General features: G+C 37.8%; 1 protein-coding gene across 2 annotated transcripts; it reads left to right on the top strand.

Moving 5' to 3' along the window:
- The first annotated feature begins 1,069 nt into the window (after positions 1–1,069).
- On the top strand, positions 1,070–21,151 carry LOC121735029 (serine proteinase stubble). Of its 2 annotated transcripts, XM_042125699.1 has the most exons (8): positions 1,070–1,618; positions 6,158–6,337; positions 14,789–15,172; positions 16,473–16,650; positions 17,152–17,344; positions 18,873–18,977; positions 19,716–19,823; positions 20,826–21,151. In XM_042125699.1, exons 1-8 carry the CDS (start codon positions 1,300–1,302, stop codon positions 21,003–21,005), a joined length of 1,647 nt encoding a protein of 548 aa, XP_041981633.1. In that variant the 5' UTR covers positions 1,070–1,299; the 3' UTR covers positions 21,006–21,151. The 2 variants fall into 2 exon arrangements, with proteins under 2 accessions (XP_041981633.1, XP_041981639.1); XM_042125705.1 differs by lacking the exon at positions 14,789–15,172.
- Positions 21,152–22,952: the final 1,801 nt, after the last annotated feature.

The raw sequence follows: 22,952 nt of genomic DNA, 5'->3' as shown, positions 1-22,952 counted from the left end.
AGCGATTTTATTGGTTTTCAAAAACACATTCCTCGCAACACAGCTCCGCTCAGCTCTGGTGGAAAGGCAGTCTTGCTCTACAGCTTGTATCCAAACTTATGTTACGTGTAAGTGTGCATGTCGATTGTTTGTCTGTTTCCTCTTAACGCTGTTAGTTGCTTGACCGATTTTGATGAAATTTTGTATAGGTCTTTATACCAATGGATGTTTTTGCGCTCGAAAAAATGTAGTGTTCTTAGGCGATACGTAGTTAAGTAGCGGGATACATCTAGTAGACTAATCATCATAATACATGCTATATTTTAAAATAAGGTAGGGTTTCTTTTCAATGCAACAAAATTTAGCAAAGTTCCGTGGAGTTTTTGAGAAGTTTTTTGATCATAGGCTCTCAACTCTCAAGACATAATAATTTTCTATCAATAATTTCCTTGAATGTTGTTTTGGAAAGCTAAAGCGAAAGTACCACGACCAGTGACTTGGTACTTGAATAATCCGTTAATACTTGATCTGACGACGCTATATTTCAATACTAAGATTCTCATGTAAACATTAGTTATAACAGGCTGTGCTTGCATTTCACCTCTACCGTTAGCAGAACATTACAAAATCACACAAAACTCAAAGCATGCCTAGTGCCTACTACATATTTCTAAAATTTCTAATTCTAAAATCTTTTACTAACACTACACTATTATAGAAAAATTAAAAACTTTAAAATATTATATTGGTATCTTTTATAAAGATACAGGGTTTTTTACGTTTTTCTTAAAATCTGTAAAAGTGGGGATAGCGACCTTTGCTTTTATACCCCTTATTTATATTGCCCTCTACAATTTGAATACATAGAGTCTCGGGAATAGGATATTGGGTAGTTTTTATCACGACAAAATGTTTCTGAGCTAGAACAAATTTGATGCGAAGTAATCGTAAATAACAAAGAAATTATAATTAAAAGTAACGTGAAACATTATTACAGTAACAGGCAATAATTATGCGCAATGTAATCGTAGAAACTTTTCGTAGATCGAAGAAGAAATGATGCAAGAAATTCCACATGATATAACCGAATTACATTAGGCCCGCAATTAGTGGGCTAACATGAATTAATGCTTATTTCAACGTACGTAATGGAGAAAATGTTACCCGAAGAGCTGTGAAAGTGAAACGGAACGTGACTTACATATACTAACGCTTACTTCCGATTTCTTTCTTCCCGCGGCCAGACGTCTCACGATAAACAAAACAAATAAAAAAAATAAAAATAAAAATGCTCTACAACAGTGTCGTGTGCCAGTGAAAATGTGTAACGTTAAAAAAATGTTCGGCGACGCGGGAATTCAAAATTTCAAAATTCGAAGAAGATTGTGTCATCTTCTGTTTATTTTCGCGCTCTTTTCTGTGTTTTCGTGTTCGGAGATCGAGAATGACGTTTTTACTTTGCAAGACGAGTTGGATTTGAGTGAGGAGCCGACGGACAGACGGAGGCCTTCCAACGGCCAGGAGAAGGACATTTTGTTGCTGGATGCCCTGGGGAGACGAAAGGGGTCGTCGTCGTACTCGAGTAGCGCTTACAGCTCCTCGCAGGAGGACAACTCGATAATGGATTTGTTGGGCAAAAGTGAGTATTTTAGTAGCCGCAGACATTGAACTTAGCAAACGTTATAAATTTAATTCCATACTAGATATTATAATATTGAAAAACGGTCAAGGCATATCAATAGAGGTTGATTTTGAATATTTTTTACAAGCTTTCTTCAATCGCAATTTGAGCTTTTCTTTGTATATTATTATTCAAATAAAAGCTTAAAATAATATCAAAATTGAAATCTTCAAGTGTGTGCAAGTTGACAAGGATTATTGAGAATGCTTTATCATTTTAAATTCACATTTTCTAAGGCTTTTCCTGTATTTCATAAATGTATAAAGTTAATCTACACCGGCAAAAAATCAAAATGATTCGATTTTATAACCTCCTCTTTAACCTACCTTGGTTTTATTCAAAATAGTTTTATACAAGGTGTAACAAAACTAAGTGATATAATAATAATTTAGGGTTTGTATGTGTCCCTCATATAGAGTTCACTGTGAAAGTGGCAGCGCTGAAAGAGCATTTTTTTTATTTGTATGTGCAAGCGTCATGAATTTTCCCATACAAAAGAAGAAAATAAAAGCTCTTTCAGCGCTGCTACTTTCACAGCGAATTCTGTATATGGGTCTCCCATACACATCCTAAAGCATAATTATTGTCACTTAGTTTTGTTCATAATGAATAATGCCCTGCCAATCCCACCACACTCACAGCATCACCTTGTTGCGAGTTAACTCGGGTTTCGCCACAGTCTGTGAAGCCTGACCGCCTTTGACCACGATCTTTTTCACACGTTCTTATCATACGTGATCCGTTTTTCATCACCAGTTATCAGCTTCTTCAAAAATGGTTCGGTTTCATTACGTCGAATAAGGAATCACAAATGAGTACACGGTTCATTAGGATTCTTTCAGTGAGCTCATAAGGCACCCAAATATCGAGCTTTTTTGTGTACCCAGCTTTTTTCAAATGCGCCAAAAACGTTTTGTGGTCAATCCCCAGTTCTTCAGCTACATGATAACTACTAATAGATATATGCCGATCTTGCTCCACTTTTTCAAAAATGACATCAGTTTTGTCCGTAACAGGGCGACCAGAGCAGAGCAACGTGCATCTTTGATATCAAAATTTCCGGATTGAAAACGCTTAAACCAAATTTGCGCTACTCTCACAGATACTGCATTAGGTTCCTAAACATCACAAAAAATTGTCTTGACTATATATTTTATCTCGTATTGTTTTATTCAAATAATAGTTTTAAAAGAATATTAATAATAATATTAGTGTTACTGTTACAAAGCCCATTCTTCCTTTTTGGTTCTTCGAACTTTAAACCTGGTTGGCAAATACCTTAAGCCTAAAGTGTGGAATCAGAAACATAAGCTTACAATACCTATCTTATTACATACTAGATGATGCCTGCATCTACGTTGCGCCAAATTTAGTTTATCGCGTGGGAACCGTACATTTTTCCGGGATAAAAAGTATCCTATGTCCTGTCCAAATTTCAGCCCAATCGGTTTAGTCGTTTAGGCGTGAAGAGGTAACAGACAGACAGACAGACAGACACACTTTCGCATTTATAATATTAGAATCTTCGATCACTAATATACATTAGAATGGATTTAAAAGTTTTTTGAATTTCTCAAATGTAATAAGGAATCTATATAATTTGTTATACTTTCATTTTAAATTCATTGATTGCTAGGTATATTTTTTTTCAGTAATAATTATTTATTTATTTTAATTGCACACTTTATATGCAAATATTCAAATCAGATTAGTAGTATAGGCAAGTAGTATAGAAATTGCTTCCAGCAGTAATACGCCATTTCAAACTGTTTTTTTTCCCTCTTTGTATCTGATTTGTTTCATTAATGGTTTGAATAAAGAGTTTTTTATTTTATTTTATAGGCATTACTGCATTACTGATATTTAGTAATTATTATATTATTGTCAAGCAAGAGCGTTAGAAGATAGACGGTGGACCTCTAAAAGCATTACCTTTTTTTACCTCAACTGTAGTTGGGTAAAATGTCCAGCAACTTTGATCTACTTCCCTCGAACACGCCTCGTAAAATCACGTCACACGGTCACTGCCTCTTACATAAATGTAATAGCGCACGCGATGATCTATAATGATCTATAGATCAATATTATGGCGGTGAACGGCCGCGGCCGATCAATTTCACTCTCCGAATCGTGCGCACTTTTACTCTTGTAATAAGATTTACTACATTATGACATGTTTGTTTATAATCTGATATTATGTAATGGACATTATTAAACTATGTTATTATGCTTATTATACTTACAGTGACTCCATTAACTTTTTAAAGTAAGTAGTTTGATTGAGTAGTTTGTAAACTGTTACATTTAATAATGGATTGTCTAAATATATTGATGAAACTCTTACTATTGTCACAGAATATATTATATTAGTAGTACTATAATTGTCGACTATACTCGTAATGTTACCAATTAAAATTTTCCGCGTAGTGAAAAAATGCAATGACAAACTAATTCGGTACAGTTCGAATTTTTGGTTAACATACTATTGTGTAATTTTTATGGTAACTGTCAACTTATGTAGGTCCATTCTGGCTATCCGTGGTATTTAATCCATACAAATACGTGCTAAAAGTATTATTCAATATGTATTTTTAATAATTAAAATGTTGATTTAATGATCGCTCGTAGCGTAGTATTTGGCGCTCGTAGCATCAGCAAATACACAAAAAATAATACCGTAAGCTTCGGTAAGGCAGCAAGACTTACAATGTGAATGACTTTAAACGTATAAGTTAATTTTACTCAGCCGTTTATGGTCAGATTTTAAAAATTCTTTTTGTGTTGTATAGGGTTTAGCTCAAATTTGGTACCATGTTCACAAAAGTGGTGATTTGAGGACGGGATCCATGAGGAATCGAGGGAACTCCTTGAAATTTGTATGGAAACATAATATAGTGATGTATTTTTTCTGAAGCATTCGAGGTACGTGCTACCAAAAAGTAAGATTTTGCACCAGGTTAAACCCTGGATCCAAAGGTGCCCAACAGAACTTTTGTAACCTTATAGATACAGGTTTGGGGATTTTGGCGTTGTTTAAACCACCGAAAGGATAAGCCAATATATCAATTTGATTAATCATTATCATCACAATTAATCTGTTCTCAGTTTTCATTGTTTTGAAGTCGGTACTGGCTAAGTTCTGTCAAGTATCTCAGTTCTGGGCTGGTACCGACTTCAAACGAATTAAAATGAGAACAGAATAATTGGTTGAGGTTTAGTCGAATTTTGAAAAAGGTGCTAATGAAGAATAAGAATTATTTCATACTTTTTAGATCATATTTTTTTGGGAATAGTGTTTTTACCTACCTAGGAAGTCGGTTTAAATTTTTTGTTACAAAATAATAATATATTTTCCTTTCAAGTATTCTGATTGCTACAGCTACGAAGTCTTATAAGTTTTTAAAAATATAACGTGTTAGTTACTTACGAGTAGTCTATACAATGTTATAAAATAATATGTCGACGTAAAAATTAATGAGATAATATAACATTATTAATATTTAGGTGCAACTGAGAAAAATGGGCCAAAACTGGATCCCTGTGGTCCTGTGTCCTTTTTACTATTTTTCGGTGGAACTTTTACTATATTAATTGATATCTACCCTATAAGTTCCAGGTTTAGGGTTCTTTTTTCTTCTAGGGTTCTTCGTTCTTAGCGTTCTTATAGTTTCGGTCTGTCAGTCCATCTGTCCGCCCGTCTGTCCGTCTGTCTGTCCGTCTGTCTGTCTGTCTGTCCGCGGTTTTGCTCAGACACTATAGGACTTACAAAGCGAAATTCGGCATGAATGCACATATTAATGGTGCCGGCAAAATGGTATATAAAATCTTTAAAAAATATTATTTTTTATGGGACCTCCCCTACACATCAAGCGGGGATGAATTTTTTTTCGCACCTATCCCACCGTGTGGGGTGTCGTTGGATAGGTTTTTAAAAAATATTACAAGTATTCTTAGATCATTTTCCGATTTAGTCATTAATTTGTGAAATATAAAGTTTTAAAGTGGCAAAAATCGTTAGAGTCCAGTGTCCTCCCCTTCTACCAGCTAAACGGTTGCTTTTGGAAATGTGAAAAAATCCACGGGAGTAGGAAATATGCTGAATTTAAAAGGAAAACTATCACGGCTAAGAGGACTTAATAAGTTATTGAGTAATAGTCGATCAACTAAAAAAAATGTATTCGTAGAAGTACTTAAAAAGGAACTTTTCGTTCACAATCCTTTGAACGTAACTGAGATGATTTTGTTTTCAGTGACCATACAAAAATTATTAAAAAAAACTAACGGTACTACGGAACCCTATAGTGCGCGTGGCACGACACACACTTGGCCGGTTTTAAAGTAATATATCAAAATGTTAAGTGCTAAGTCTTTTATGCTATAGTAGTTTAAATTCCCTATCAATATAGCGTGCTCAACACAATCAAAGGCCTTGAAAATGTCGCTAAACCCACCTAAGGCATCCAACGGCTTTATTGACCTATTTATCGTTTTTTCCAGTGATCCCGAAGACCTGCAAGTACCGGGGTCTGCGTCACTCCTGCAGTCTGAGTCTGACGTGCGTCATGGGCGGCGGCGAGCCCCTGGACCTGTGCTCTGGGGGCATGATCTGGTCGTGCTGCGTCAAGCGTGACGCGACAGAGAAGCCAGTGGAGATAGCCCCCATCGTGCATAATGCTAGTGAGTAGTGTCATTGTAGAGCCTTGTCATTGAGATCCTGACGTCCATCAAAGTCATTGTAGCATCAGCCTGATGTGTCATGTGCTGTAGAGTCAGTGTAGCTTCAACTTGTCGCGTCATGGACAGCGTCAACCTGACACCATGGGCAGCTTCTGCATAATTTGCTTTCAAGCATAGCGATTAGTTAGTTCGATTATTATCTAATCAATTAAAGGCCAGCCACAGGCTAAGTACGCCTGCTACCACATGTGGTTAGGGTGCTCTTTATATGCATTTATAATATAAACAACACAAAAATATAACGACATAAAACAGAATAGTAAAAAAACGTTTATTCCAACAATTATTGACCCTTACATAAGGACGAACTTAATATTGTCATACAGCTAACGAAATATGCATCCATTAATAACATTAGACGCATACCGTAAAGAAATCTCGACATTTTTGACTGCCACAATCACCATTGTTCTGAATTTTCGTAACGCGATAAAATGTGCGGCGTTTTTGGACCAGGTTGCGTCATTTTGACCTGGCATCTGTTGCGCCATACATTATCATACAATACACTCTCTCTGTCAGGTTCAGGCTCAATTTGCTTTCATCGAACCATGAATTAATAAATTAGTTCGGTTTCACCTTGTGATGTCACCTTACGGCTTGTTTAGTCAAGTTGACATCAAAGATCGACGCAGAGCAATAAATTTTATGATAGATTGTTTTTTGTATTGGATGGATTTTAAAGAAATAGGACAAATAATAACAGAGTAGATAGATTAACTGCTGCAATAAAAATCTGCTTCGTCCTTCCACAAAGCAGATTTTTATAGCAGCAACGAGTCGCGGTAATCACCTTTATTTGCTTGCAGCAGTTTATTTTAATTTTATGTAAGTGTAGAATGATTATTGTGGTTTGCAATCATATTAACGCGTGAGACAATTTAACAAAAGAGTGTTGCATTGCAATGGATCACCATTCCATTTAAGGACTAGGGTCCAGTATTTTAACTTTGTCGGACACGCGATAAGCGTAGCTTGCATAGTGTCGTCTCATTGTCATTATAATCAAATTGTTGGGATGACACTACGGGCCAATTGGTATGCTTTTGGGACAGCAAGTGGTCCACGGACCACGAAGATGACGAACTTACCTTGCAATCAAACCCGCAAAAAGATACGCTAACCGGACATTTTGCTGTCATGTAATTCATGCTAATATGTGTGACAGCGTGTGCATCTGATTCGGGTTTTTAGTATAATGTTAGTCTACTGTAAACTATTAATAATGTGGTGCTATAGTCACACTAGTGCATCAACAATCGCGATGTAATAGAGACTTTTACTGATGTACTTTTACATGGGTGTGTTTAGAAAGTGTATGCGATGCACGTGGCTCGGTCATAACACGTGCATATCTCAAGATATATCTTGAGATATACATTATATGTGTTTATATTGTTATAACAAGGTGGTATACGTGAGTTTGATATCAAGATTTACCTATAAGCTGTTTTGATCGTAGCACCGAGCATGACAAAACCTCAATTACATAATGTTAATAACAAATAAAAATATGTTACAAATAACAAAAATATTTAAGTATAAAATTAGATGCGAGATTCCTGCATACCATACTTGCCCTTTTTGACCGACTTCCAAAAAGGAGGAGGAGGAGTTTTTTTTTTTGGTATGTTCAAAGATTACTCAGCCGTTGGTGATCCGACTTTCAAAATTATTTTTGTGTTGTATAGGGTTTAACTCGAATTTGGTACCATGTTCACAAAAATGGTGATCTAATGATGAGATCCTTGAGGAATCGAGGGGACTCCTTGAAATTTGTATGGAAACATATAATGATTTCAATTTTTTCTGAAGTATTAGAGGCACATGCTAATAAAAAGTAAGACTTCACACCAGGTTATACCCTGGATCCGAAGGTACCCAACATAACTTATGAATCCTTATAGATACAGGTTCGGGGATTTTGGCGTTGTTTAAACCACTGAAAGCATAAGCCAATATATCAATTTGATTAATCATTACCATCACAATTATAATTATACCATGGGTCATCACATTATGACCCAATTAGTGGTAGTTTTCGTGATATTTTGCATCGAAGCTGATGTTTTTGATTATTGTTTCGCTGTTTGTGTCTATAATCTAAATTTTGTATAACAATTACGAAAGTGGTGATCTATGAGCAGTCAAGGTAAATCCTTGAAATTTATTAAAACACACATGTGTTAAGAAGTTGTTTCTAGTGACTTAAACATAATTTGTTACAAATAAGTGAAATTTCATACGAAGGTGTCCCTGGACCCAGAGACACTGAACAGAACTCCTTCCATCATTATTTAAAACTAGGTAATTTAATCGTGAGTTCAGTCAATGTCAGAATATCTGAAACTTGGGACTGGTACCGACTTCAAAGTAATGAAGACTGTAGTATGTACAGAAATAGTTGAGATTTAGACGAATTCTGAAAAAGGCAATATTAAAGAGTAAGAGTTATTTAATACTTTTTGTTAATAATAATAATTACCATACTCCGTTGCGCCAAAATTCGTTTATCGCACGGGAACCATACATTTTTCAGGGATACAAAGTATCCAATGTCCTTTCCCGGGACTTAACGTATCTACATACCAAATGTCAGCAAAATTGGTTCAGTGGTTTCGGCGTGAAGAGGTAACGGACAGACAGACAGACACACTTTTGCAATTATAATATTAGTATGTAAGTATGGATATAAATGCTTATGTTTGAACTGATATGAAACTATGATAAAAAAGGAAGAACGAAGTTTTCGACATATAAAAAAATCCGCAAAACGAATTGCGGGCGACACCTGGTATAGCCTAGTAAACGAATGCCCAAAATGGGGGTCTGCTTGGAAAAGTCGAAAGCAGAAATTTTAACTTTGGTACTTTGTATAGAGTAGTTAGGAGATATAGGGATTTCGGGATATCCCTGATATCTTCTTTTCCCTGTGACAGATGTCAAGTGTTAAGGACAAAGTTGTAGAGAATTTAATAAACTTTTATTATGTAGTAGAAGAGAATTTCGTACGAAGCACCGTTATTGATGAGTAAGCAAAAAAGCAAAAAACGGGACCTTCTTTGCCCCCCCCCCCCCCCTCCCTCTGCTTTCTGCCTAAAAAACTGCCTTATACGTGACACTTCACACTTTACAAGATGAGAATTGACTTGATTTTGGTCAAGTGTATAAACAGTGATGTTTCTGTGTCTAACGTGTAATCAGTGTCATGTCAACATTTTTTCATGACACACTTGTTATAATACCATACCATAAACGATCAATTTGAAAAACCATAATATTATTTGAAATGACTACTTAGTTATAGAGTGTGTCATAACTGCAGCGGCTTTAAACGAAATACCAACCCAACGAAATAAGGACAATGAACATATTATGTATTATTTTACAATATGTAGCCTGCATTTTGTTGTACGGAAATTCGTTTATCGAGCTGTCGCCGTACATTTTTCTGTGATAATAACTATACTAGGTCCTCTTCCAGGCCTGAAGGTATCTCCACACCAAATTTCATCTAAATCAATCCAGCCGTTTAAGCGTGAAGAGCCTAGAGACAAGTGTCAAGCGGTTATCGTAAACGCCAACAAAATGTATGGGATTTGACATTAGTATTCGCTAACGAAGTCATGACTTATGTCAAATCGCATACATTTTGTTAGCGTTTACGACAATCGCTTGCCACTTGTCTAGTAGGACAGACAGGCAGATAGTCGCACTTTGGTATTTATAATATTAGTATGGATATTAGTACCTAAATAATAAATATTAATTTCACTATATCTATACCGTCTACACATGATCAATTAGCTAGTATAATATCTAATTCATGTCTTTATTGTACAACATCATTGCTACAAAGTTTCTATTTTATCGCATTTCTGATGTCCAAGTAGTCTTTGTTTTACATTTTATAAAAATGGTGTGAAACTTACTTATTTTTTATAATAAAACAAAATAAATATATAAAAAATGTTTCGTAATACACTTTCACCGGTTCCCACGGTATAAAATAGTATTATGTTCTCACTTTAACATATTTATTGTATTTTATGCAAAATTTAAAATAATAATATGCGTACATTTTAATTCATAATATAATGCACCTTTGTAAACAAAATAATACTCGTAGTAATACTCCATCAACATATTATACAAGAAGACAAAGCTGGTAGCTCCATACATCCTATCCTACAATAATATTATAAAGGCGAAAGTTTGTTTGGATGTATGGATGTGTGGACGTATAGATGTATGGATGTATGGATGTTTGTTACTCTTTCACGCCAATGGATTTTATTAAAACTTTACAATAATTACATCAGAATAACACGTAGGCTACAATTTTAACCAACTTTCAAAATGGGGGACGAGCTATGTTCGTTTTTTTTATATTCAAAGATTACTGAAAATTTTGAAAATTGGTTCACAGACGGCGGTCTTTGGTCGGATTTTCAAAATTTTTCTTTTGGCGTTCAGAGTGTCATCCCAATTTGGTACTATACTCACAAAAGTGGTGATTTGATGAAAGCATCCATAAGTTATCGAGTGAATTCCTCAAAATGTATATGGAAATATGTGGTGACTTCGGTTTCGTGAGAAGTAGTCTTAGCATATGCTACCAACAAATAAGATTTTGCACCAAGGTATACCAATTACCATGGTTCGGAAGGCACTGAGAGAACTCCTTATTTTTTATAGATACAAGTTTGGGAGTTTCAGCGTTGTTTTAAGAACGGAAAGCATAATATGCTACTATGCAAATTACATTCATCAACATCATCATCACTACCATATTATACTATATATTATGCATGATGTATCCCATGATTATGAGCCTATTATGACCCAATTATTGGTACTTTTCATAGTTATTTTAGATTGAGATTCGATTTTGTCAAGCGATTTAAGAAATGTTTGTTTGATTGAACGCGCTAATCTCAGGAACTATTGGTCCGATTAAATAAGATCTTTCAGTGTTAGATAGCTCATTTATCAAAGAAGGCTATAGGCTATATATTACCACGCTGAAACTAATAGGACCGAAGAAATAGAGGAAAATGTGGTTAAAACGGAAAATTATTAGAAAGGGTTTATCTCACGAACTACTGAAGCAATTTTATGTTATTTGGCACAGATATAGTATAGAGCAGACTAGGTACGTGAAGATACATATTATCTATACTTTATAATATTATAAAGCGGAAGAGTTTGTTAGTTTGTTTATTTGTTTGAACGCGCTAATCTCAGGAACTACTGGTCCAATTTGAAAAAATCTTTCAGTGTTCGATAGCCCATTTATCGAGGAAGGCTATAGGCTATATTTTATCACGCTAATACTAATAGAAGCGAAGAAATAGATGAAAGTGTGGAAAAAACGGGGAAAATTATTTGAAACGGCCTTTTTGAACGCGCTGATCTCAGGAACTACTGATCCGATTTGAAAAATTATTTGAGTGTTAGATAGCCTATTTGTCGAGGAAGGCTATAGGCTATATTTTATCATGCTAAGAGTAATAGTGGCGAAGAAATAGAGGAAAATGTGGAAAAAACGGGGGAAATTATTTGAAAGGGTTTATTTGAACGCGCTCAGGAACTACTGGTCCGATTTAAAAAATTCTTTAAGTGTTAGATAGCCCATTTATCGAGAAAGGCTATAGGCTATATTTTATCATGCTAAGAGTAATAGTGGCGAAGAAATAGAGGAAAATGTGGAAAAAAACGGGGGAAATTATTTGAAAGGGCTTATTTGAACGCGCTAATCTCAGGAACTACTGGTCCGATTTGAAATATTATTTCAGTGTTAGATAGCCCATTTATCGAGAAATGCTATAGGCTATATTTTATCACGCTAAGACTAATAGGAGCGAAGAAATAGAGCAAAATGTGGGAAAAAATGGTGGAAATTATTTGAAAGGGCTCATCTCACGAACTACTGGAGCAATTTTTCTGTTATTTGGCGCAGGTAAGAAGTAGACCACGTGAAGGATCATAGGCTATTTTTTGTGGACTAATTTGTCTGTGAAATATCTAATTTACGCTGGCGAAGCCGCGCGGAACGTTATATTTCGTGTGGTCACCACGACATCACGCGTAAACGGCTGGACCCATTTTGCTGAAATTTGGTATAAAGATACTTTGAGTCCCGGAAAAGAACATAGGATACATTTTGTCCCGGAAAAATGTATGGTTACTGCACAATTTTATACTTTTATTATTTGCGCGTAAACTATTCAGTCTATTTTGATGGAATTTGGTATGGCAATACTTTCAGTCTCGGGAAAGGACAAGGAATACTTTTCGTCCCGGAAAATATACGGTTCCCGCACAAAAAACTTTTATGATTCTCGCCTAAACTATTTAATCTATTTTGATGAAATTTGGCATGTAAATTGGAGATACTCATTTGAATCTGGGACAAGGAATGTTTCTTGTCCCGGAAAAATGTGCGGTTCCCACACAATATACTTTTCTGATTTGCGCAACGATTCAATCGATGTATGGGAACAACTATTAGTAACCTATTTATTCATAGACCACTATATTTATTGTTTATAATAAACAAGTCCACGCGGACGAAGTCGCGGGCAACAGCTAGTAATACTTTAAACTATTTGTTGCGGAGAAATGTACGGTTTCCGTAAAATTCCTAATTTACGCGGGCGAAGCTAGTGGTCTATGAATAAATAGGTTACTTATAGTTTCAAAAGTAGAAGTTGCATATTAATATGTTAGAGTACGTAAATAATTTTATTATTAAGCAAACTGTTTTCTGTCGGCGCAAATGTACAGTTCCTAAGGATTATAAAAGGTATAGACAGTGCGGGAAATCTCAAGGAAATAAGATATACTCGTACCGTATACGTAACTACAATAATTGAAATCTATACCTGAACTTTGTATTCTACGAAAAATACTTTACTCTAAGTGCGTCACTGCCGGTTGCCGCTAGACAACATAATATCAGTTAATCGTCATTTAATTTAACTCTCGTTTAAGAATTAACCAGCATACACGCAATCGTTTGGGCGCAGTCCAAAGACCTTCGCAAATATCTGAGATTGAGGAGAAATTGAGTGAAAGTAACTAGTGAACCGTTGAAACAATAAGACACATGAAAAACTAATATCCGTAGAAAGCGCTGTTACGTAATGTGCAGTACTAAATTAGGTTATGTTTCAGTTAGTATTGTTTTGAGATAGTTATAAGTAGTTATTTTCTGAAGTCTCTGCGAGTTTCTTACGCCAGTTCTTCTCGGCGGGTTAGTTCCAGAACCGGTGGTAAGCCTCATGTAGACGTTCTTAAAGTGTTAACTTTGTTAACCTACATATTTAGAAATAAATATTTTGATTTTTTTTAACCTACATACACGAGGGTTTCAGATATTTGTTCGTGAAAATGTTATGATATCTCTTTTATGAAGTCAATTTAGTTAATTTTGGTTTGTTTGTTTGCTTGTCAAAACTTACGTTTAAAATTTTCGCGAATACTCAGATTTACATATCATTATGTCCATAATTTTGTTATTTTAAAATTTGCTTATCGCGGTCCGCGGAGAAGCCGTTCGTTTTTGGTTGATAAAAATTATAATATTTTTATTTCTATTTTGAATATACCATTCGCATTCACCTCTTAAGCACACCTCTTTAGGTTTTAGCCACAAAGTAAGGCATACTTTAATTAGATAGAGCCGTTAAAAAGAATAGGAGGAAAATTTGTTAAAAAAACTCGCCATGTTTATATAACACCTTTATGGTGGATAGTTTCGAGTGTACAATCTACATTTTTAGTTTGACTTAACCAAATTACTTGGGGCATTCATTTGGAAAATTAAGAGCGGAAATGCTTTCCGTTACGCGATCTTATTGTGCTGGCGAGGAAATAGATGTTAATGTTAGTCTTCTTTGAATTGATAGACATGGTTATAAATAGGTGCTCTTTCTTACAAGACTTTGAAATATAAATTGTATAGTAAATATAATATTTCTGTCTTCTTAATTTTTGTATCTTCCCAAGTAGCATTTTACTCCATTTAAGAGTTCACATTTAGTTTACACGTATACGAGTACTTTTAGCATTAATGTAGTGTTATTGTAGATCATCCGTGATGTTTATGCTGTATTATTGCGATAAATTCACCTAAACCTGTCTAAAGGATTTATATAAGACAAATTTGATACATAAAAACTACTATTGGAAATATAATAACACTATAAGTACTCCATTAGTCAACTGGCTGATTAAGAGCATAATATAGGGGCATATAATTATTTGTAGTAATATACTGTTATTAGTAATCCAACTTCTGTATAAATAAACGATTCATTTCATTTCATACATCCATTCTACATTTTGACTGTCTACCACACATTTATACAATTATTTTTACAACAGGTGACCTTATACAATTGATCGGCTCATTCCCACACGAATACGACTACCAAACAGACACAAACCAATTTGAGGACCCAATCATCATCTACACGGAGCCAAACCGGCCCAAACCGCACCGGCCGAAGCCCGACCCGGATCAGAACCGCCCGAAACCGGATTACAGCGGCCAGAACCGCCCTAAACCGGATCACGGCGGGCATAACCGGCCGAAACCGGATTGGGACCTCCAAGACTACGACCTACACTCGTTCTTTCACGTGAAACCATCGTACCACGAGAGCACACATAAACCGGACGAGTTGAAACCGGACGGTGATGATGATTATGTACCGGTGCACACGAACGCTCATTACCCGTCGAGTCACTCGAGACCTAGTTACCCTGGTGAGATATCGTAGAGACGCTTGTAGAGGTAGTGGAAGGAGATGTAAAAGGGGGCATTGAGGTATAAATCTTAAAATGAAATTACACCATACATTCTAAAAGCAATGGTACTGAAACTCAAATTGTTTTAATCAACTTCACTGAGAACGCATGGAAAACAGTAACGACGAACATAGAGTTTGTGTCATCCAAAAAATTCATTAAGAACTAAAGCGAAGGAACTTTTACATCTCCTTGTAGCAGCCCAGTTGGCGAAGGCTTATAGTTTGCACGGCGGCGTTCACGTAATCATCACGCACCTTCTGTTTGCACTCGCTTTCAGCATGAACATTTCTGTACACCTCTTTATTCATAAATCATTACTAAATATTTGAAGCAGTCCTACATGGATCTTTTGGCACTTCTATGACACTGACATGGGGCCTTGGATGCGAAACAGCTGCCAATTCTGATGATACTGACTTTGTTCGCCATGTGTAAAATGTTAACACGACAGGGTAGAATAATTATATTTTTACTGTGACTTCAATGATACTGACTGGAGGATGTGACTGTGGAATACTGACAAGGCATTTTTAAAATTGCATTTTTCAAGATGGCGGCGTAAAATTTTGGATACGTACCAAAAGATCCTTGAAGTACTGTGTCATATTATGATTTATGAATAAGGGGGTTAGTTTACATTTTTTCGGAGCATTGTACTTGTAATTTATTTAGCGATAAAACCCCATCACCTGCGAATATTAGTAGAGTATAAATTAATCGCAGTTGTTATATTGTATTGTCAGGATTTCTGTAATATTATCATCAAACCTAGTAAGCTCAAATTATTACTATTATCATATAATATACAAGTATATTTTAATTTTTCATTTGTAGTGCTTTGTCACCTGTCAACAAAGAGTTTTACACATTAGAAACAGTGGCATTACAATCGCTTTTAAATAAAGTAGAATAGTGGTGTTGGTTTTAAGAAACGTATTGTATTTTACTATTATTTTTGGTGTAATGTGTTTTATGAAGAATTATAATGTATTGAATCAGAAACAAAATCATTCACAACTACAGCATCAAAACTAAGACCAATAAACTCAAAACAAAACATTCATACAACATTTTTGTTGCAATTTTTTAATAAAAATACTGCGGTTGCCCTATGTCTTTATTCTTATTATCTTTTTGTTACTACATCTTTCTTACTGATTTCCACGAAATATAGACTCAATTTAAAGCTTACTCTGGATAATATGACTGTAATTTAAAAAATAAAATAACCAACAAGTGGCAACCCTATTTTCAGGTTGTGGTGAACACTACACTCGGTCGAACCGGATCGTCGGCGGGCACTCCACCGGTTTCGGTTCCCATCCCTGGCAGGCCGCCCTCATCAAGTCCGGGTTCCTCAGCAAGAAGCTCGCGTGTGGAGGCGCCCTTATATCCGACAGATGGGTCATCACTGCCGCGCATTGTGTTGCAACGTAAGCGTAAAAAATAATAGATGAAGATATACTTAACCTGATTTTTAGAAGTCGGTTATAAATAGACAATTCAACTCTTCTTTTATTTAAAGGATCCATCTTTACATGGAAGTAGATTTAACAGTCTATTCTTAAATAACTTCCAAGTTCCAAGGAGGAGTTCCGAGGAGTTTGCTTGGGCAATAAATCCAGTTTTCTGATTCTTTATTTACGAGAAATATGACTTAGATTGTACTCTCCTAGTTGTCGTAGCAAACCAGCAGCATTGTTTCTAGAAGCTCATCAGATGTTAAAACGTCCGTAATGTTAGCTTTTGCGGTGTCAAAGGGACAAACATAATAATATAAAACCTACCACGAGTTCCTTTGTTTGATTAATCTTTCAGAAGACCTCCGCACAAATTAACTCAAAACTGCCAACCCTACGCTTGTGAGGTTGAAGGTTTCTATCGTCAACCACAATACTGTCCATCTCTCTCACACATCTTTCTTCTCTTTCCAGTACCCCGAACTCCCAGCTCCGCGTGCGTCTCGGCGAATGGGATGTCCGCGACGCGGGAGAGCGGTACTCGCACGAGGAGTTCTCGGTACAGCGCAAGGAGGTGCACCCGTCGTACGAGCCCGCCGACTTCCGCAACGACGTGGCGCTGGTGCAGCTGGACAGGGGCGTCGTGTTCAAGCAGCACATCCTGCCGGTGAGTACAAGCTGCCAGCTGCTCGACGCGGGCGCTACTCGCACGAGGAGTTCTCGGTGCAGCGCAAGGAGGTGCACCCGTCGTACGAGCCCGCCGACTTCCGCAACGACGTGGCGCTGGTGCAGCTGGACAGGGGCGTCGTGTTCAAGCAGCACATCCTGCCGGTGAGTACAAGCTGCCAGCTGCTCGACGCGGGCGCTACTCGCACGAGGAGTTCTCGGTACAGCGCAAGGAGGTGCACCCGTCGTACGAGCCCGCCGACTTCCGCAACGACGTGGCGCTGGTGCAGCTGGACAGGGGCGTCGTGTTCAAGCAACACATCCTGCCGGTGAGTACAAGCTGCCAGCTGCTCGACGCGGGCGCTACTCGCACGAGGAGTTCTCGGTACAGCGCAAGGAGGTGCACCCGTCGTACGAGCCCGCCGACTTCCGCAACGACGTGGCGCTGGTGCAGCTGGACAGGGGCGTCGTGTTCAAGCAACACATCCTGCCGGTGAGTACAAGCTGCCAGCTGCTCGACGCGGGCGCTACTCGCACGAGGAGTTCTCGGTGCAGCGCAAGGAGGTGCACCCGTCGTACGAGCCCGCCGACTTCCGCAACGACGTGGCGCTGGTGCAGCTGGACAGGGGCGTCGTGTTCAAGCAACACATCCTGCCGGTGAGTACAAGCTGCCAGCTGCTCGACGCGGGCGCTACTCGCACGAGGAGTTCTCGGTGCAGCGCAAGGAGGTGCACCCGTCGTACGAGCCCGCCGACTTCCGCAACGACGTGGCGCTGGTGCAGCTGGACAGGGGCGTCGTGTTCAAGCAGCACATCCTGCCGGTGAGTACAGGAGTTGTTGGCTGCCAAAGTACTATCCCACCAAAAACATATCTTGTAAACTGTTGCCGAGACGACCACATAAGGCTCCCTGTGAAAAAGATATGAAATCTCATGTAGAACAAAGCTTCTGGATTTACACGGCCTAACTCTACTAACCCTAACTTAAACAAATTCTACATGTCAGTAAATATGTATGGCTCGGTTTTTGTACCGTTTTCTCCTTCGAAAGCAGGTTATTAAACAGAAGCCTTACGTCACTGTTGCGGCCCTTCGGCGGTTTTAATTCGTACCATTGGAGCAACCTTGAAATGTGCAATCATCGCCTCGAAGGAGTACCCCGTTCCAACCATTACACTAACTGAAGAGTGGTTCGAAGTAACCACAGTTGAAAAAACAAACTCTGAGTGCACTGAATAAATCATGCACTACAAATGTTAAAATCTTTCTTTCTACACCTACTGAAACTTTTGACCACCACGTCACAATAGAATAGAATACAAATCATTTATTTGCAGAAATAGGGTCCAATATGATGTTATAGTTAGGTGTTCAAGCTCTCTTATTTTACCTTTGGGTGGCGTGCAAATTTTATCCAGTCTACATATTCCACACGTTCTAACATCGTATGCTTTCCCGGAGATTTAATTGTTCATCCATAAATTATCTAAAAATGAATCCACAATAAAGTCGTTTCTATCATCGTTCCAGGTATGTCTACCGCAGAAGCAGATGAAGCTGGCGGGCAAGATGGCGACGGTGGCGGGTTGGGGCCGCACCAGGCACGGACAGAGCACCGTGCCTTCTGTGCTACAGGTATGCGTCTGTCTATCTGTTATTTCTTGACTGTTAAACCACTCATCTGATTTGGATGTTTGATATGGTGACACTTTAAACATAATTTCGAGTTATACTCATAAAGTTAATATACCTAGCGGAATAGAGAAACAAAGGCCTGAGCAAGCGAGATGTCACTATCAGTAACACTGCGTGGTAAAAAGAGACGTGACATACCTACATGACAGCAGCACTCTTTTTTTGACGTCCAGACGGCACGTGCCGCACGTTGACAATTTAATCTCATAGAATTCATGGTCAATCATGCTTGTGTAAGTATATACGTACACATATTTTTCACACAGATGAAAACCAATTTCGGTTTCGTTTGACAGCTCGAGATTGTTGCTTTATTCCGCTAGGTATATTAACTTTATGGTTATACTATAGCGTCATGACTCTCTTTATCTCGGCTTTTATAAACATTTACGATCGATTTAAATTTTTATCGGTCGTGAGGTTATTGAGAGCAACAGGAGTTCTTATCCAGTAGACACACTTAAAGCTATAAAGCTATAAAGTGCCTGGTAGGCTATCCACAACTTATCTGACAGATATAGTATATTTTATCTATCAGAAATGAATAGCCTATCCGGCTCTAAGCCGTAATCGGCCTAACAATTCCGATAAAGGAGATAACCAATTTCAAATCTACCCTACTACTAGTTGGTAGCAAGAACAGTGCGCATTTTACAAAATTGGTGTACATTCTCCCAGGAAGTGGAAGTGGAAGTGATCCCCAACGAGCGTTGTCAGCGGTGGTTCCGCGCCGCCGGCCGCCGCGAGACCATACACGACGTGTTCCTGTGCGCCGGGTACAAGGAGGTAAGCCACTATTTTTTTTATGAAATAAGAGGGGCAAACGAGCAAACGGGTCAACTGATGGAAAGCAACTTCCGTCGCCCATGGACACTCACAGCAGCTGCAGGTGCGTTGCCGGCCTTTTAAGAGGGAATAGGGTAGGGAAGGGAAGGGAATAGGGGAGGGTAGGGGATTGGGCCTTCGGTAAACTCACTCACTCGGCGAAACACAGCGCAAGCGCTGTTTCACGCCGGTTTTCTGTGAGAACGTGGTAACTCTCCGGTCGAGCCGTCCCATTCGTGCCGAAGCATGGCTCTCCCACGTTTTTACGTATACGGAACCGTAGCTCCACAAGTAGTCAGCAAACAAAGATGTGCCAAATCCCATTATTAATAATGTCCAACTACTCGTATAAGAACCAATTATTGGGTAGGGAGAATGTATTAAAGAGTGGGAATAATTGTGTAACGTAACGTTTGTACTCTCCAAGTCGCTTTCGATAACTATTGCTTCATCGATAACGAATATTTGCTTTACACCTCTTCACCCTAATAGTTTCAGTCAACGTTCACGGTCTAGAATATAAACTTTGTTTCTGTGGTCAAAAACTTACTTTTCATTTCAGAGATTTTTTAATTACTTTTCATTAAGGTGGTTCGTTTCCCATACAAAAAAAAACAATCGACATTAATTAGCTAATTTCATACTATTACTACATAAATTTATATGCAGATCTATTTATTTTGCAATACAATTCCCGCGAAATATATTTAAAACACTTTATTTCACACAGAAGTCACATTTTTATTGATTTTTTTTATAAAAAGTGACATTTGTTTACATAAGCCATGTAAACGAACCACCTTAATTTTAAGAATTTGACAGAAAATGTATGGAGTTTATGTCATAATTCTGTTTAAATTAAAATTAAGATTAAAATCATTAAATTTCCCTGAGTGTGGCCGCTAAGTGTTCACTGGTGACTAGACTAAAAACCTGTACCTAGCTTGTCTTTAATGATTCCAGGGTGGGCGCGACTCCTGTCAGGGCGACTCCGGCGGCCCCCTGACTCTCAAGCTGGAGGGGCGGAGCACCCTGATCGGGCTCGTGTCGTGGGGCATCGGCTGCGGCCGGGAGCACCTGCCCGGCGTCTACACCAACATACAGAAGTTCGTGCCCTGGATTGACAAACTCATCAACCCTTAGGCGGTGTTATTTCAGCTAGTTGCAACCTTATGTCGTCGGCGCAAAGGTCAGAATATCTCGGAATGGAATGGAGCTTTACAACCCGCAGGGCGATTCTGGATCTTGCGGTAGCATGTGGACCCCTAGACGATCAATTTTATTGTGCAATATCACGTAATGTGCAATATTATTGACCGCCTAGGGTTGATATTGAACGGACCCACCTTTCAATCTTGTTGTCAAATAAATTGTTCAATAATATTGCACAATAAAATTTATCGTCTAGGGGCCCAAACAAAACACACAAAAATTGCACAACTTCTGCTGTTTGTCACTTTCAAGGAAAAGACAAAATATTTTGTGTAGTTGATTATTATTCAAATGTTGCATTGCTGTTGCTAGACACGTTATGAATTATGACTCTGCCGGTATGGGCCATGGGCCATGGGCCATGGCTGCATTGTACTGATCATCACATCAGCCGGAATTCATGGCAACGAAATGGCTCCCAATGTGTCCCTGAAATCACATATTTTGATTCTAGGGACACATTGAGAAGAGATTTGAAAAAATAATAGTTATTTATTTAATAAGTCTATTCGAGATTATGATATTACCATGACAAATTTGATCTCCTGTGAGACTATTAAGATCTATTTAAAGATTTTTGGACATTTTGAAGTGATATATATTATAAGAAATTGTCAAAATAAAGTTTTTATTTGTAAATTCTCAAAGCACAATACTTTTTTGCAAATTGTAAGTCATACTTAAACAAGTGAAGTGATCTATGTAAATTTAATTCTGTACTTAACGGATATCAAACACTTCTCAAAATGTGTTCAGAGTAAGTAGAAAGTCCTAAATTAGGACACAGGACTACGTGGTCCGACTTCCAACTTATTTATTTTAGGTTATTTTTGATAATAATTTTTGTATTGAAATAAAATTTGTTAGTTACATTTTTACTCTTATTTACCTGAATCAACATAATATTAATAATAGCCATTTTAGCAGTGGCGCAGCTAGGTAACCGAGGACCATGGAAAAAAAAAGATAGGAACCAGGATGAAACTTCTATGGAGACGAGATCCTCTGATCAGGCGAAATAAGAAATTTGACATCCCATGCCAATTAACTTTTGCAATTTATAATCTTTTAACTGATTTAATTATGGCAAGTATATTAGATTTTATAGTATTTTTAGTGTACCTTGGAAAAAATTAATAGCTACAAAAACTATTTTATTAAAAAGAGATTGCTAGTAGGTATTTAGTACCCACTGGATTTTAGTAATTTATAATGAGATGGTTACTACAACAACTTTAACGCCATCTATGTAACTTATGACAAACTATTGTGGCAAACGCAGTGCGCACGCGGCTATTTACTTTCACTCTCCATCTGTCAAGACAGCTTTTGAAAATTTTAAAACAGATGGCGCGACAGTGTCTAAAACTTACAGCCTGCCGTGCACATTGGGCCGCGAGGGCCGCGCCACACCGGTATGGCAGCGGCAAGGCAAGGACTTTCAGTGTCTTGTGATTTTAAACTTTATCTTCATTATAATAATACATAGTATCGCTTGAGAAATCGCGGCCACCGGCGGCCGCCAGCGGCCAGGAGTCGAGCGGCCACAAGCGGCCACGGGCGGCCGTAGACTTCTCAAGCGATACTATTACAATCCATACTAATATTACAAATGCGAAAGTGTCTGTCTGTCTGTCTGTCTGTTTGCTACCTCTTCACGCCCAAACCACTGAACCGATTTTGCTGAATTTTGGTAAGGAGATACTTTGAGTATCGGGAAAGGACATAGGATACTTTTTATCCCGGAAACATGTACGGTTCCCGCGCAATAAACTAATTTTGGCGCAACGGAGTTGCGGGTGTCATCTAGTAATGAAGATAAAGTTTAAAATCGTATGTCACTGAAAGTGCTCGTCTCGCCGCTGCCATTCTGGTGTA

The sequence above is a fragment of the Aricia agestis genome, chromosome 2, assembly GCF_905147365.1.
Source record: "Aricia agestis chromosome 2, ilAriAges1.1, whole genome shotgun sequence".
NCBI lineage: Eukaryota > Metazoa > Arthropoda > Insecta > Lepidoptera > Lycaenidae > Aricia > Aricia agestis.
This window is presented reverse-complemented; position numbering and strand designations above follow the sequence as displayed.